Source organism: Crocuta crocuta, unplaced genomic scaffold (genome assembly GCF_008692635.1).
Source record: "Crocuta crocuta isolate KB4526 unplaced genomic scaffold, BGI_CrCroc_1.0 scaffold267, whole genome shotgun sequence".
NCBI lineage: Eukaryota > Metazoa > Chordata > Mammalia > Carnivora > Hyaenidae > Crocuta > Crocuta crocuta.
Genome location: NW_027531899.1, coordinates 2,147,512 through 2,163,908, shown reverse-complemented (window position 1 = coordinate 2,163,908; position 16,397 = coordinate 2,147,512). Strand labels below are relative to the sequence as shown.

The 16,397-nt window shown below is 53.0% G+C and overlaps 1 protein-coding gene across 1 annotated transcript in view; it reads left to right on the top strand.

Annotated features, from left to right (window-relative positions):
- Positions 1-16,397, top strand: part of SIPA1L3 (signal induced proliferation associated 1 like 3) — a 249,360-nt gene that overhangs the window by 197,649 nt on the left and 35,314 nt on the right. Inside the window, exons 14-16 of the mRNA XM_077773636.1 lie at positions 7,293-7,420; positions 13,764-13,882; positions 16,094-16,395. Coding sequence (XP_077629762.1) covers positions 7,293-7,420; positions 13,764-13,882; positions 16,094-16,395 — 549 coding nt within the window. The remainder of the gene's footprint in view (positions 1-7,292; positions 7,421-13,763; positions 13,883-16,093; positions 16,396-16,397) is intronic.

Here is a 16,397-nt window from a genome sequence, read left to right as displayed (position 1 = left end):
CTTCTGCCCCCTCCCTGGCTCGTGCCCTCTCTCTCTCTCTCTCTCTCTCTCTCTAAGAAAAAATAAGTAAAATTTAAAAAGAATAAAAAGACAGTAGGTCAATGGGCTTTAAAAAAAAATCAAACTCCTAGAAAAGAGAGGGTAGAATAGTGGTTGGCTAGGGTGGAGGAAATGGGAAGAGTGTGGTCAGAGGACACCAAGTTTTGGTTGTAAGATGAGTACGTTCAAGGGACCTAAAGTACGTACAGGCACAGTGCCTATAGTAATAATTCTGCATTGTGCACTTGAAATCTGCTAAGAGAGTAGATCTTGGGTGTTCTCACCCTCAAAAAAGGCAACTACGTGAGATGAGATATGTATGTGCTAATTAGCTTGATTGTGGCAATCATTTCACAGTGTGTACATATATCAAATCATCACGTTGTACACTTTAAATATATGACAGTTATATTTGTCAGTTATACCTCAGCAAGGATGGGGTGGGAGAAATGCTTCTAGAGCGCTACTTGCTCAGCAAACGGAAATGAGTATTACTTCAGTGAGTGTGTGTGCTGACTATTCTGCACCGCATGTAGATAAGTGTTTGGGGGGGCACACAATTGCTTACTGTGCGGTAAGCCCATTTTTAGTTTTAAAAGGAACTGTCAGACTGTTTTCCAGAGTGCGTGTACCACTTTACACTCCCACCGGCAGTGTGTGAGTGAGCACACTTCTCCACATCCTCACCGGCATTGGGTGTCGCCACTGGTTTTCAGTGTAGCCATTCTGCTGGCTGTGTGAGAAGACATCATCGGGGTCTAAACTTGCATCTCTGTAATGGCTGTAATTGCATCTCTGTGACGCTGGACGTCTTTTCATGTGCTTATTTGCCAACTGTATACCTTTTTAGGGAAGAGTCCATGCAGGTCCTTCTGCCCATTTTCTAATCAGATGCAACATTTTTCAGCTTTGGAGAGTTCTTTTTTGTACCAGAAATGAGTTCTTCGTCCACTCTGTGATTTGCAAATATTTTCTCCCAATCTTTAATTTGTCCTTTCGTATTTTGTAATTTAATTTTTTTTTTTTGAGAGAGAGAGACAGACAGCATGAGCAGGGGAGGGTCAGAGAGAGAGGGAGACACAGAATCAGAAGCAGGCTCCAGGCTCTAAGCTGTCAGCACAGAACCTGACGTGAGGCTTGAACCCACAAACCATGGGATCATGCCCTGTCGGGGTCCGAAGTCGGACGCTTAACTGACTGAGCCACCCAGGTGCCCCTATTTAATTTTTTTTTTAACATTTATTTATTTTTGCGAGAGAGAGATAGTGTGATCAGGGGAGGGGCAGAGAGAGAGAAACACAGAATCTGAAGCAGGCTTCAGGCTCTGAGCTGTCAGCACAGAACCCATGAACCGTGAGATCATGACCTGAGCTGAAGTTGGACGCTTAACCAACCGAGCCACCCAGGCGCCCCATCTTTTTTGGGGGGGAGGGAGGGAGGAAGAGCACAGGTTGGGGAGATGGGGACAGAGGATCCCAAGCAGACTCTGTGCTGACAGATGTGGGGCTCGAACTCATAAACCTTGAGATCATGGGCTGAGCTGAAGTCAGACCCTCAACTGAGCCACCTTTCATCTTAACAAGGGTCTGTCACAGAACGAAAGGTCTCAATTCTGACATGGTCCCAGTTATATTTTTTTCCTCTTTATGGCTCACGGTTTTGGGATAAAGTCTGAGAACTCTTTGCCTCATTCTGGGTCCTGATATTTTCTCATTTTTTTTCTAGAAGTTTTATTAATTTATGTTTCACATTTACATTCATGATCCGTTTGACTTAATTTTCATGTAAGGTGAGAGGTTTAAGTTGACATTCTGTTTTTTTGCGTACTGACATCCAGTTTGCTCTAGCACCATTTCTGGAAAAAGCTCTCCCATCTTCCATTGCATTGCTCTGGCTCCTTAAAGGAAAAAAAAAATTTTTTGCAAGAATTCAGTTGGGCGCGTTTGTGTGGGTCTATTTCTGGATTCTCTTGTCTGTTCCATTGGGCTCTATGCATAATCTCAGTGAGTGCTCCCAGTGACTCCACAGGTGGGTACTTCATTATCCCATTTTACAGAGGGGAAACTGAGGCTCAGTGAGGTGAACCCACTTGGTCAAAGTCACTCGTCCAGGAAGTGGCAGAGTTGGGACAGGTACCCAGGCCCATGTGATTCTGGAGAACTGGCATTGACCCGTGACCTATCCTGCAAAGGTCTCTGAGCTTATCCTCCAAATCAGGGCAGCCCACAGTCCCCCCCTGGAGTCCCATCCCAGGAGACTGTTCGGGCTGTCTGGCATGAACAAGTGGGAAAATACCACTTCTTCCTTGGACATCAGCCCTTCCCAGCCCATCCCTCCCTTCCCAGGGCTCCACAGGAAACCCCGTTCTCAACAGTTTGTTTTTTTATCTCTGTCAGCATCTGGGTTCCAAGTTTTGCAAAATGGTGCTAGCACACACATCCCCTAGCGTCTCAGAAGCGTCTTTCCCTGGCGGTCAGCAGCCCGTGGTAAGAGGCCTGGGGGCAGGCCAGGGCTGCGCCAGTGTCCGCCTCAGCTCCGCCCCCCTCTCCCCTCCGCCCGGCTTCCCCAGAACCTCCTGGAACCCTGTGACCCCGTGTGTCCTGCTGTGTCCAGCGGGCCTGCTGCTTGCTGAGTCCACAAGCTCTGAGAATGGTGAGGGCCCTTAGACAGAGTCTGTGCGGGGCCCATCTTGGATTTACTGAGACGTGGTGAGACGGCCTTTGTCAGCAGTGTGAGTTCACCTCTCCGCGCCACACTGTGTCCACATGTAAAACGTCTGTCCCTGAGCAGTGTTGACAACACTCAAGGAGGAAAGCCCTGCGGAGCACTTAGAACCGGGTTAGGACTGGGGTAGGTGCTCCTAAACAGTTATGACAGTTACCCCGGTGCAGTGCCTGACTTGGCAGCGGGGGCACAGAGGCTGCCCGTTGCTGTCTCTGTCCTCAGGAGTTTGCCAGCCTCATTTGCAGGGTGAGCAAACCCCCAGACTCAGCACAGAGCGTTAGGACAGGACGGTGCACCCGGCTCGGCAAACCTGGAGGGCGGGGTGGGACCTTAGCTCACCAGACCACCTGGCTGGCTTGGCTTTGCTTTTTATTTATTTATTTATTTTTTTACTGTTTTTCTCTGCCAGCCCCATAAAGAGGGGTGCATTGGTGGGGACTTGAGAGGGCTTAAGGCCCTAAGGGGGCTTATCATCACATAGTCTAAAAGGAGGGTGGCTGTGAGCCTGGTTAGGCAGGTCCTCAGGGACTGGCTCCTCCAGTGACCCATGATGGCTGTTGTGACCCCCAAGCAAAATCACCGCCCTGCAGAGGAAGACCGAAGAGCCTCTCTTTGTTTTTTGTTTTGTTTTTTAAATTTTATTTCTAGGAGAGAGAGAGAGAGAGACAGCGTGAGCAGGGGAGGGTCAGAGAGAGAGGGAGTCACAGACTGAAACAGGCTCCAGGCTCTGAGCTGGCAGTCACCACAGAGCCCGACGCAGGGCTCGAACCCACGAACCGCGAGATCATGACCTAAGCGAAAGTCGGACGCTTAACCGACTGAGCCACCCAGGCGCCCCAAGCCTCTTTTTGTTTTTAAGAGTAAAGGAGCTGGGTCTCTTGCCTACCCCTGAACCAACCCCCAGCAGGGCCACACTGGACCCGCTTGACTGTTTTAAACTGTCAGGGTTTATTCAAGTCATGTGGCCGAGGGATGGGCACCACAGGGGAATCTGGGCTTCACCAGCAGACACAAAGAAGGTGACAGTCGTTGGCGTGGCAGCCAATAACGGCTACCCCATCTGCCCACCCTCCACCCAGCCGTCTTGGAATTCTCCCACACATTACTCCGTCAGTCAATGTAGGAGACGGCAGGGTGGCCGGAGCCCTGCCCTCCAGAGAGGCTCTTGCCTGCTTTCACATCTGTGTTGGTACTTTCTTCCATGGCCATGTAGGAAGCTCAAAGCCAATATCCCGGCAGCCCAGCCCTGCTGACCTGAAGGCACTCCCCACCCACCTCAGGGTCCGCCAGCACATCAGCTCCTGCCTGAAGATGCTCCTAAAACTACAGATAGTTTCTCACCAAAACCAAAACCCTTTATCCCTAAAGGGATTTCATCTTCCAAGAAAAGGAAGAAGACTAACATTTCTCTGATCTTCTGGGGATTTCTGCCCAGAGCCAGGCATGGTGAGATGCCGGCATGTCCGGATTTCCAAGCAGCTTGTCCAGGACCTGGCAGTTTTCGAAATGGCCCCAGGGGACAGATAAACACACACACACACACACACACACACACACACACACACACAAAGAGTGGGCAGTGTAGGTCGGTCATTGACATTGGGACAGCGTGGTTTGTTAGGGGATGACCTGACTGGACCAAGTCCAGGTTGTCCTCAGGGAGGGGCAGCAGCTGCGCGGTGAAGCATGGAAAAATACTTCCAGCCAAAGACCGTGTCAGTCAGAATCAGGTTTAACTGCATAATAGAGAAACCAGTGACGGGCAAGACAGTTTCTTCCTTTCTTCCATGCTGTCAGAGACCCAGGCTCCTCCTCGCCGGCGCTCCGCCATCTTGGCCTGTTGCCTGCTGGTCTTAAGGTGGCTGCGGAGCTTCAGCCTTAAAGGAAGTGATGAGGCCGAGGCACCCACAGCACACTTCCAGAGGCTCCCTGGAAGTCACATGCACCGCTGTTGTCTCATTGGCCAGGTCCCCAAGAGAGCCTGGAAGTATGGTCTGTGAAGCAGTTACACTGTCGCTCTGGGTACAGCCGGGATTCTGTCGCCAGGCCACACGCACAGGACAGATACGTCCTGGGGGAGCCTCCGCCTGTAACTTCCGCTCTCCTCGGGCTGACCCCAGCCACCACTGACCTTTTCCTTCCGCACGTGGGATCTGCAGACGTCTTGAGGAAATGGAATAAACACGCCAACACCGTAATTTCCCGCTGCGGTGGAGCCACATTTTCCCAGGCAGTTGGCCGGCCACTGAGTCGGTATTGAATACCGCTGTGCTTTGTCTGGTTTGGGCTCTGTCTGCCTTCCCTGGAGGTAGTAGAAGTCGAAGTCTGGGAAGGTGGGGATAACACATGTTTTCTTGGCAGGTGGGTAGAAGTAGGTTTCAGGAAGTCCAGGGTGACCCTGGAGCACCCCCTGCTGCCCAGGAGGCAGTGAAGCCTAGGGGTTTAGAGTCAGTCTTTTTTTTTTTTAATGTTTATTTATTTTTGAGAGACAGAGAGATAGAGCGTGAGTAGGGGAAGGGGAGACAGAGAAGGAGACACAGAATCTGAAGCAGGCTCCAGGCTCTGAGCTGTCAACACAGAGCCTGACACAGGGCCCAAACTCATGAACCATGAGATCATGACCTGAGCCAAAGTCGGGCGCCCAACCAGCTGAGCCACCCAGGTGCCTCTCGAGTTGGTCTTTGCAGAAACAGCCCTGGCTTTAGGCTGGCGCGATGGCCCCGGAGACGTTGGTTAACTCCTCTCCTCAGTGTTGGGGGTCCCAGTTTATCACCCTCCCAAGCTGTAAGTATAGACAAAAGGAAGCAAATTGGGGAATCACAAAGGCAGCTTCGTTAATGGAGACTCCGTGACTCTCCCCAAGTGCCAGGCCTATGTCAGTGGGGTGTTCTAGCCACAGGTAACCAAAATTTGACTGGCTCAAACGTTGCGGGAATGTGTTATCACACAGAAAAGGCAGCTCAGAAATAGGTCCGGCTCCAGGGAGGGTTAATCCATCATTTCAACAACATTATCAAGGGTCTGGTCTCTTCCACCTTCTATGCTCAGCATCAGCCTTGTCCTCAGGCTGCTAGTGGACAGGCGGCAGCAGCTCACGGTGTTCTATCTGGACCCAGCAATCCCTGGGCGAAGAAGAGAAGCCGACCTTCCTCATCATCGCTCTCAGGAACCAGGAGACTTACCTCAGAAGCCCTCCCTGGCACACTTCCCCCATTTCAGTAACAAACACCTGAAAACGTCAGTGACTTAAATCAGCAAAGGTGTACCTGGCACCCACGCCGGAGCTCACTGCTGGTTGGCGGCGGACCTCTCGACCCAGACTGCCAGAGGCAGCCACCGTCCCCAGGTCGCTTCCCTCACAGCTCGGGACAAGACTAGGCCCAAACTCCCACCCCCGGCCCCGGCCAATCTCAAGGGGCCGAGAGGTACAGTCTGCTGTGTGCTAGGCAGGTGGAGGGCCAGAAGTGTTTTCTGAGAAGCTTCATAACGCCCATATCCTCTCACATCATATCAGCTAAGATTGCGTCGTCTGCCTGTCCCTGAACCAGCCCCAGGCAGAGAGAAGGGTTTCAGTCATGCCTGGCTCGGACCTGAGGTGGAATGGATGTTGGAGGTGCCCTTAGTATTCATTCCAGGGCATAGATCTGGGACCATAGGGAATGCAGCCATAGGGAGAACCTTCTGCCGTGTCCTCCCTCAGATCTCAGCCCTCCCTGCAGGTAGACAGAGCCAGCCTCCGGAGAGTCTCTGGCTGAGAGACAGCTTTGGTTATTTCATCCACTCTGCAACCCTGTGAAGTAGAAAATTTTTCAGATGAGAAAACTGCAGCTCCGACTAACGAGAACTTGCCTGAAAGGGATGGCACTGGGGTGTGAGCCCAGCTCTGGGTCAGTCTGAAGCCTGAGCATATAGCTTCCCTCCTGCAGCGCCTTCCTCCGACAGAGGGACATAAACAGAGCCTGTCGGCCCCCTCTCACAGCTCTGTGTGTCAGCCTCAGGCTAAGCACCGGGCACACAGGACATCAGTCAGTCCTTTGAGAGAAGGCCTACTGTGGTCACATCTCAACAGTTGAGGGAAACTGCTGCTCGGGGCTAGGAAATGACTGTCCCTGGCTGAGAAAGAGGTGGTGGCGAGGTTTGAGTCCCAACCCGCCCAGCTCTAGGCCTCCTGAACCTATAAACACTTCAGCCCGAGACAGGCATGGGGGACGGGGCTGCTGACAGTAGTTCACCCCATTTCATAGCCAAGACCCCTGGGGAAGCTACCAGTGGGGCCTCCACCCAAGTGGCTTCTGCCCCTCCTTCCTTGAAGCGCCTGTGTTGCCCAGCGCTCCCTGGCATACTTCCCGGGCAAGACTCATTCCTGACCCTCCGCTAATAGCACGTTTCCAGGATTACTCATCAAGGATCCCCTCCACGCGGAGCCTCCAGTGTGTTTAAAACCCACCCGTGAGCAAGTCCTCGGGCTCAGGTGGTTTTTGACATGCCAGCCCTTCACCCTGTGCTTGCCTCCTCTCGCTCCTCTGCAGGTATGCGGCCGCCCCACACCCACTGCTGTCCTTTGATCCCCACTTCAGCCACGACGGGATGTCCAGCGGCGACTCCTCCTCGGGCGGCCTGACCAGCCAGGAGAGTACCATGGAGCGTCAGAAGCCAGGTAGGGGCTCCCCGGGGCCAGCTGCGCCCGCCTACCTTGCCCAGCAGGACCTCCTATAATTTGCCAGGCGACATCCCTCCCCCCCGTCAGTGATGGAGAGAACACAAAAGAAAGCTGTTGGAGCCTCATGTGAGATTAGGGAGGTCACCCCTCAGAGAGCCCGATCCTCCTCCGTCCAGACAGGGCGTCAGCAGATGGCACGCACTCAGGAGCCTGTGTTCAGACGTGCGGCGTGGAGGTGGCAGCCTCGCAGGGAAGCAGCAGAGAAGGGCTAAAAGTGGTGCTCTCGGGGGGAGCAGAACTGACTGTGATCGGAGGCTTTTCCTTACATAAACCCTCCTGTGCTCTTTTCTCACTGTTAGATGTGCAGCACATGCTGAGAAAAGAGCCCCGATCACGAGTGTCCGGCGGAACAGGTCACAAAGTGAACACACCCACGTCCCACACCTGGGGTAAGAGGCTGAACGTGGCCAGCCTCCAAAAGCCCCCCTCCCAGGCCCCTCCCAGTCAGCACCCCCAAAGGCCACCCCTGCCCTGCTTCTCCCAGCCAGACTTCGTTTTGCCACACTGTGAATTTCACGTACGTGAAACACCCCTGCTGGCTAGCTGCATTTCATGGGCACGTGTGGCTTCAGTCGCTCAGCGCCATGTTGTTGAGAGTCAGCCTCAGTCAGGGTTGTGGGGAGCAGTGCAATTTGGGGGTTGTTTTCCATTGTTCGAATGACCCACACCGTATTCCTCCATTCTGGAGTTGGTGGACATTTGGGCGGCTTCCAGCTTGGGGCTGCTCAGACTAGTGCCGCCGGGAGCACTCTTGCACTGGCCTGTGGCGACCACACACTCACCCTTCTGCAGGGTGTATGCCTGCAAGTGGAACTGTCAGACCACATGTTTCACTTCATACGAAGCTGCCACACCTTTGTCATGCTCCCGCCCGTGGCAGAGGAGAGGTCTGGCCATTCCTTCTCCTCAACGACCTTTGGTGGACGCGTAGCAGTGTCACATTGTGGTTTTAAGTTGCATTTCCTGGCACCTGATGAGACTGAGCATCTGTTCTGATGCTGATCTGTTTATCTGATCTGTTTATTTAACATTCTGATCTGTTTATCCTCCCACGAGTGGTGAATCGTGGGCTTGTACACATAGTGGAATATTTGAAATAGAATTTCACGGGGGCGCCTGGGTGGCTTAGTCGGTTAAGCGTCCGACTTTCGCTTAGGTCATGATCTCGCGGTTCGTGGGTTCGAGCCCCGCGTCGGGCTCTGTGCTGACTGCCAGCTCAGAGCCTGGAGCCTGTTTCAGTCTGTGACTCCCTCTCTCTCNAAAAAAAAAAAAAAAAAAAAAAAAAAAAAAAAAAAAAGAAATAGAATTTCACGTAACAAACTTGTCGCCCCTTTGAGGTCTGAGAACTACCCGATGACTGGGTGGGTTCGAAAGAAAGGAAAGGAATGAAGTGTCAAAGAGCATTGGCCCTTGGAGCGGGGAGACATGGAGCTGTGCTCTTAGATATTCGAGAATTTCCAGGCAGCTCCAGGGGCTGACCGGTCAGAGTCACCAGCTCCCTCTGGCACAGTGGGGCAAGGAAGAGGCTGTATGTCCCAGGATTAGCGGCCTGTGGAATTTCTCGGCCCTCCAGCCCCATGGTTCCCCTAAACCAGGGAATACTGTAGTGCTTCAGGCAGGCAGGTCACCCTCCCGACTTCACTCTCCCTTCTGCTGCCTCTGGGGCCTGCAGGCATGGCTGGCTTCTCCTCCACACGGGATCCTTCCAGCCACTGTCTGCAGCCCTGTGCTCTTCGCCACAGCAGACAGATTTGCATCTTTCTTCCCCACCCAGTTCAGAAAAAGAAAAGTGTTGCTTGGCAGTTTCATTACACCGAAGTGTAAAAGGGGGAGGAAATTTTTCCAGCGTTCACCCAAATAAGGTCACAGAAACTCACCATTGTCTTTCCCTTCTCTCTTTTGTCCCCTAGGGCTTGGCTACCCTCTTACTNCCCCCCCCCCCCCCCCCACACACACACACACACACACACACACACAGAAATCAGGGCAGTCTGTGATTAGAAATCATCATGAAGCCTCAGGGCGCCTGGTGGCTCAGTCTGTTAGGTGTCCACCTCTTGGTTTCGGCTTAGGTGATGGTCTCACGGTTCGTGAGTTCAGGCCCCGTGTCAGGCTCCACACTGATGGTGTGGAGCCTCCTTGGATTCTCTCTCTTTCCCCTGCCACTCTCTCTCAAAGTAAATAAATAAATATTTAAGAAGAAGAAGAAGAAGAAGAAGAGAGAGAACATCATGAAGCCTAGAATGTGCTCAAGACCCAGAGACAAGGTAGTTCAGGGTGGAGAATCTGCCACTGGGGCGACACAGAGACTCGCCCAGCCCTGATCAGATGAGCACAGAACAGCAGCAGGGTCTGTGTGCTTGTTGCACACCCAGCTCTGTTCCGCGTACTCTCCATGCTCTCTTACTCAGTGTTTAACCATCTCAGGAACGTGACATACTGGGTACTTTTTGCTAACGCATTTTAGAAATGAGGAAGAAGAGGGGCACCTGGGTGGCTCAGTCGGTTAAGCGTCTGACTTTGGCTCAGGTCATAATCTCATGGTTTGTGAGTTCAAGCCCCACATCAGGCTCTCTGCTGTCAATGTGCAGCCTACTTTAGATCCCCTGTGCCCCTCTCTCTGCCCCTTCACTTCATGTGCACACATATTCTTTCTCTCTCTCTCTCAAAGGTAAACATTTTTTTAAAAAATGAAGATGAAAATAAATAAAATAAAAAATAAAAAATGAAGATGAGGCATAGGAAGGTTGTCATGTGTCCAGGGTCCCCACTGGTGAGAGGCATAATTGAGATTGAACCAAAGCCTGTTGGATACTAGAATCCCTCAGCCCGCACCATCCACAGCCCCCACCCACAGCCCCTCACCCACAGGATGTGAGTATTTCTCAAGCTTGAGAGCACTCAGGTTGGGAAGGAGGCCCCTGAGTCACAAGCTGCCCCGAGTCTGTGCTTGGCCACAGTCCTAGCACATCACTCACAGCCAAATTCATGTCTGTCACCTGCCTGACATGACAAGGGAGATCACTCCATCAAGAGAGCCAAAAGGTGACCAGGGGCCAGTCCAGAGAACCAGTGAGGGGCTCAATATCAGGGCCTGCTAAGGACAGAGCTGAGGACCCTGAGGCAGCCCAGGAGGGGAAGGAACCTGGTCCGCCATCCCCGCTGTTCGTGTGACATATCGCTGATGGTAAACACCACACTGGGCACCAGGGACACACAGTGTGAGCCAGACAGCCATGTTCCCTGCCTTCCGGAAGCCGACAGTCTGGTGGAGAGACGGGTGATAGATCGGCACACAGTGATAAATGATCACCATTAATGCTGAGTATCAAGTGGAAACTATAACACAGTGCTGAGACAGGTGGACAGGGTTTAGGAGAGTCGCTGAGCAAATTACATTCTGGCGAGGCTGGAAAAGTGTTGGGAGGAGAACATTCCAGGGAAAGAGAATAATCGAAGACCCTGAGGTAGCAGTGAGTGTAGGAGGAACAGTAAGGAGGCCACGTAGCTGGAGAGGTGGTGGAGGATGAGGTCAGGGAGGCAACGGGGCCAGAGCATGTGGGGAGGACTTTGTCCTTTGCTCCGAGTGGGACAGGAGCTCCGTCTTTTGCGCAGAGGAGAGATGCATCCTGACTTGGGTGTTCACAGGGTCCCTCTGGCTGCCAGTTCTTGCAGGGAAGCTACAGGGGTGGGAGGGATGGGCAGGTTCTAGATACAGTCATGTAAAGGTAGAGTTGATAGCATTTCCTGATCCTCTATGTGGGTATGAGAGAGGGGAGGCCCGGGTGCTACCAGGTTTCTGCCCTGCGCAGCTGAAAGGATCGAGCCGCCTGGGCTGAGCAGGAAAGACCGTGAGCAATGCAGATTTGGGGAAGATAAGCAGTTGGTTTCGGCCATGTTCAGCAGGAGGTGCCCGGTGGCCACCCAGAGATGTTGTGAGGTTGCTGTATATATGGGAAAGGTGTGAAGTCGGGAGAGGTCTGGGCCAGGGACAGAAAAATGGGAGTCAGCAGTGTTCTAGGTGGTAGTTAAGGCTGGATGTGGCTGTCACAGGCTTGGCTCTCTGTAGAAACGTGGTCTCCAGCATGAACTGGCCACCTCCCAGAAACGAGTACTTCCAGGCCTGTGGGGTGCTCCAAAGAGGAAAACCGTCTCCAGAGGCAGAGTCAGTGGATGAAGGGGGCAGCCTCCCCTCCCGCCTCCCACACGGACTTGCCAACCAGCTGCTGTCTGTGGTGGCCCTGAGGGCCCTGCCCGGCCCACCCAGAGCAGGAGCCTTCCCCAGTGGAAATGTGGTCCAGCGTAAAATAGTGAGCTCAGGCTCCAGCAGGCCTTGTGGGAAGTTCAGAGTCAGCCACGTGACCTTGGCAGTGACCTCATCCATCCCAGCTTCAGGACCTCGGTCTGCGGTGGACATCCTTGCAGCATGGTTTGAGAATCCAGTGAGCTCACACCTGCCCAGCCCTCAGCACAGGCCCCAGCCCATCATTAAGAGGGCGGCGAGTCCTGCTTCTCAAGCACGTGCTCCCCACTATTGCCAGTGGTGTCGTTGCTGGGGAAGCACACAGAGAGGGTGCAGGGGTGGACGGCACACACAGGGCACAGGCCCTCTCTGTGTGGCCTTGGCCTAGCTACTTAACCTCTCTGAGTTTTGACGTTCCTCACCTTTTGGAAGTGCTACTAATATCCACCTCATAGTATTCCTTGGAGGACATAGCAAGGTAATGTGTGCAAAGCAGTTTTAGTAGTACGTGACACAGAACATGTGTTTAATAGTCACCATTATTGTAATTTTTTTAATTGTTTTTAAGTTTATTTATTTATTTTGAGAGAGAGTGAGCACCTGAGTGCATGCACAAGTGGGGAGGGGCAGAGAGAAGGAGAGACAGAATCCCAAGCAGACTCCACACCATCAGTGAAGAACCCAATGTGGGGTTCAAACTCACAAACTGTGAGATCATGACCTGAGCCGAGATGAGGAGTCAGACGCTTAACCGACTGCACTCCCCAGGTGCCCCCTTCTGTAATTATTTTAAATACATCAGTGATCAAAGTGTAGGCCTTCGGATTAGACCACCATGGTTCCAGTCCTCTGTCCTCTGTTAGTGCATCTGTGTTTGATAGATAGTAATGAGCCCTCCACTGGAGGGTTTGGGGGGTGTTTTGTTTGTTTTGTTTTCTACATCAGTTGCTAAGTCCAGGCACATTGACCACCTGGAAGTTTAGACTAATTGACACTCATATCAGCCATCACGATTTTAAACCTGTTTCACCTTTGAACCAGCAGCTCCACATGTGGAGTTCTGTCCCAGCACAATCCCACACTTGCTCAGGGTTGCATGTTGAGGGAGAGACACCCAAACGTTGTAAGGAAGAATTGAAAGTTGCAAGTTGCCTACATGTTCATCAGCAGGAAACTGGTTAAGTAAGTGACGTCTGTTCAACATGACGGAATACTGCACGGCCGTTAAAAATAAGATAACTTTATGTTCAGTTACGTGAAGATGTATTTTGAGAATACAAAGTGAAAAGCAGGTGTAACTATATTGTAAAGTAAAAAATCAAATTGTAGGACAGTGCTTAGTGTGACTCCATTTTTGTTTAACAAAATACGTTATGCACATTTAACCAGCAAAGGATTGCCACCTTGCGTATATGAAGAATCTTACTCACTGATAAGTTAAAAGTCAGTCCCATGGAAAAATGGGAAAAGAGGGTACCTGGGTAGCTCAGTCGGTTGAGCGTCTGACTCGATTTTGGCTCAAGTCATGATCTCAAGGTCATGGGAGTGAGCCCTACATCAGGCTCCACAGTAAGTGTGGAGCCCACTTAAGATTGTCTCTCCTCCTCTGCCCCCTCTCCCTCACTCGTGCTGTCTCTCTCTAAAATAAATAAAAATGAAAAAAAAAAGAAAAAGAAAAATGTGAAAAGGTTAAGAACAAGTAATTTACAAAATAGAAAATCCATATGGCCAGTAAGGATGAAAATGTGCTCATACTTCTTTGGGGGTGACGACGGAGGATGGTCCTAAGGCTTCAGTGAATTAACCTACATAAAGCACTAGAATGGGCTCTAGCACATAGTAACTGCTCAGTCAGTATTTCATTACCGAGTGTTGTTATTCCCCAAGACATAACTTGATGGGGTCACGGTGCTGTATGAGCCGGGCAGACAAGCTGGCGGAGGGGCAGGGCCATTTTTAGGGCCAGATTCGTCAGGTGGACCCAGGCCAGGGCCTGAGTCACCTCTAACCGCTGATGTGTCTCCTGTCTTCCTGCAGAGCCTTTGTGGCATGTGCCCGCCCAGGCCCGGCTCTCGGCCGTGGCGGGGAGCGGCGGGAGCAAGCTCGCCTCCAGGCAGGACGCAGCCGGCAAAGATTCCCCCAACAGGCATTCCAAAGTGAGTCTGGGCCCCGCCTGCTTGATCCCGGGGCTCCCGGGCTGGGAAGCTGGCTGCTTCACCTCCCTGACTGCTGTGGGCCCGGCCGTCTCGCCGGGGTGCGGGCCTCTGAACACCACACGTGAGCACATCCTCCTCCTAGGCCCTCCTCCACTCCAGCAGAGGGGCCAACTGCTTGGCCTGGAGCCAGCCAGGCACACAGCCAGCTCTAGCCCTCACCAGCTGGGTCGTCGCCCGCAAATCCCTTTGCCTCCTTGCACCAGTTTCCCTGTGATTACCCTGCTCATGGTCGCCGTCTTCACCAGCTCAGGCTCCTATAACAAAATACCAGACTGCGTGGCTTAAAACAGAGATTTCTTTCTCACACTTCTGGAGGCCGGAAGTCCAAGATCAAGGCTCAGGCAGATTCAGTGTCTGGTGAAGACCCCCTTCCTCTCACATCATGTGATGGAAGGGATGAGGGAGCTAGCTCTCTGAGGTCTCTTGTATAAGGATGCAAGTGTATGTGTGTGGATTTAACAGTCCCGCCCATGAGGAATGGATAACTGCATATAGGGGGCTAAAGATGTAAATATATATAGGGATTTTATAATCCTGTTCATGAGGGCTCTACCCTCGTACCCTAATCACCCCAGGGCTCTACCTGCTAATGCCATCACACTGGGAGGCGCACAGATGTCAGCCTGTGGCAGTCAGTTAACTGCTGTAACACACGGTCCCCAAGTCTCAGTGACCTCACACAGTAGAAGTTTATTTCCCTCTCATATAACACAGTTGGGGGAGTACTCAGTGAGTAGGCTTTCCATATGGTGATTCTGGAACCCAGGCTCCCTGTCCCTTGTGTCTGTGCAGTCCCTCGGGGCCTCAGAGCCTTCTCTGGGCCCTTGCCTGTTTCCGGCAGGTAGGGGTGGGAGCAAGAGGGGATGGTGTGCGAAGTCTCTATAGCCCACGCCTAGAAATGGTATAAATCGTTTCCACTTATATTGCATTGGCCAGGACTCCATCACATGGTCACACCTCAGCACAAGGGAAGTTGGGAAATGTAGTCCTGTGTGCCCTGGGGACTGGAGGTCGTTTTGGTGAGCACCTGGCAGTCTCTTTGCATCCTTTCATAAGGTGGGAGTTTGATGAGTGCATCCAATGTGCCAGGCCCTGGGACCACAGTGATGAAGGGGACAAATGTGCCCCGGTGCTCCCAAAGCTGACGCCCCAGTATGGGCAGCAAGCGGTAAGCAGATAAACAGATTCATTCCATAATAGCAGGAACTGGTCTTCGCTGTGAAGGATAAACAAGGCACAGTTCTAGGAGGAGGGAGTATCAAGCACTACTGCTCTAGGGTGAGGCGGTCAGTGAAGGCCTTGTGAGGAGGCCTGGAGTGAAGTAAGGGGCAATCCATGAAAGTACCTGAGGGAAGAGCCTTCCAGGCAGAAGCAATAGCAAGTGCCAAGGCTCTGAGGTGGGAGTATGCCTGACATGCTAGGAGAACAGTGAGGCCTGTGAGGCTGGAGCATAGTGATCAGGAGGGAGCAGCCACATGAAGTTAGAGGCCGGAACACGGGCCGGGCCTGCACAGAGCCTCAGGGCGAGGACTCTGGCTTTCCCAGGAGTATAAAATGGAGCCACAAGAAGGCTCTGGGCAGGGGAAGGACATGAAATGGGGCAGGTGATCACGGCCTCCCTCTGGCCGCATACAGGCAACACCCGGGGGGCAGAGGGTGAGCGGGAACGGGGATGGGGCAGGAGGACCGGGGAGGAGGCCACGGCCACAGTAGGTGGGAGGTGGTGGTGGCAGGTCTGGGTCTCTTGAAGATGCAGGCCACAGGGTTTCCTGTTGGGCTGGACACGGTGTGAGAGCAGCAGCGGGTCCAGGGTGACCAGGGCTCTTGCTGGAGGTGCCTTTGTGGGGGTGGGGAAGAGGGATCCGGGAAGGAAGGCCAGGAGCTCAGCTCCGTATGTGTTGAGCTTGAGCCGTGGGCAGCACGTTACACATGTAATGTCACGCCTCCCTCTGAACAGCCCCATGAGGCAGGGTTATCAACAACCCAGCTTTACAGGTGTGGAAACTGAGGCACTGGAGAGCCGTGTCATGTGTCCGAGGTAACACGGCCATAAGTAGGGGAGCCAGCGCCTGGGCGTGGGGAGGACCCAGGGAGGAGGAGGGCTGGCCCCCCTGTGGACTCTAGGGAATGACGCCCTTCCCTTCCTTCCAGGGAGAACCTCAGTACTCCAGTCATTCCAGCAGCAACACCCTCTCCAGCAACGCCTCCAGCAGCCACAGCGACGACCGCTGGTTTGACCCCCTGGACCCCCTGGAGCCGGAGCAAGATCCCCTGTCCAAGGGGGGCTCCAGCGACAGCGGCATCGACACCACCCTCTACACCTCCAGCCCCAGCTGCATGTCCCTGGCCAAGGTGCCACGGCAGGCCAAGCCACACAAGCCCCCGGGGAGCATGGGCCTTTGTGGCGGCGGACGGGAGGCCGCCACGCGCTCCCACCATGCAGACAGAAGGCGGG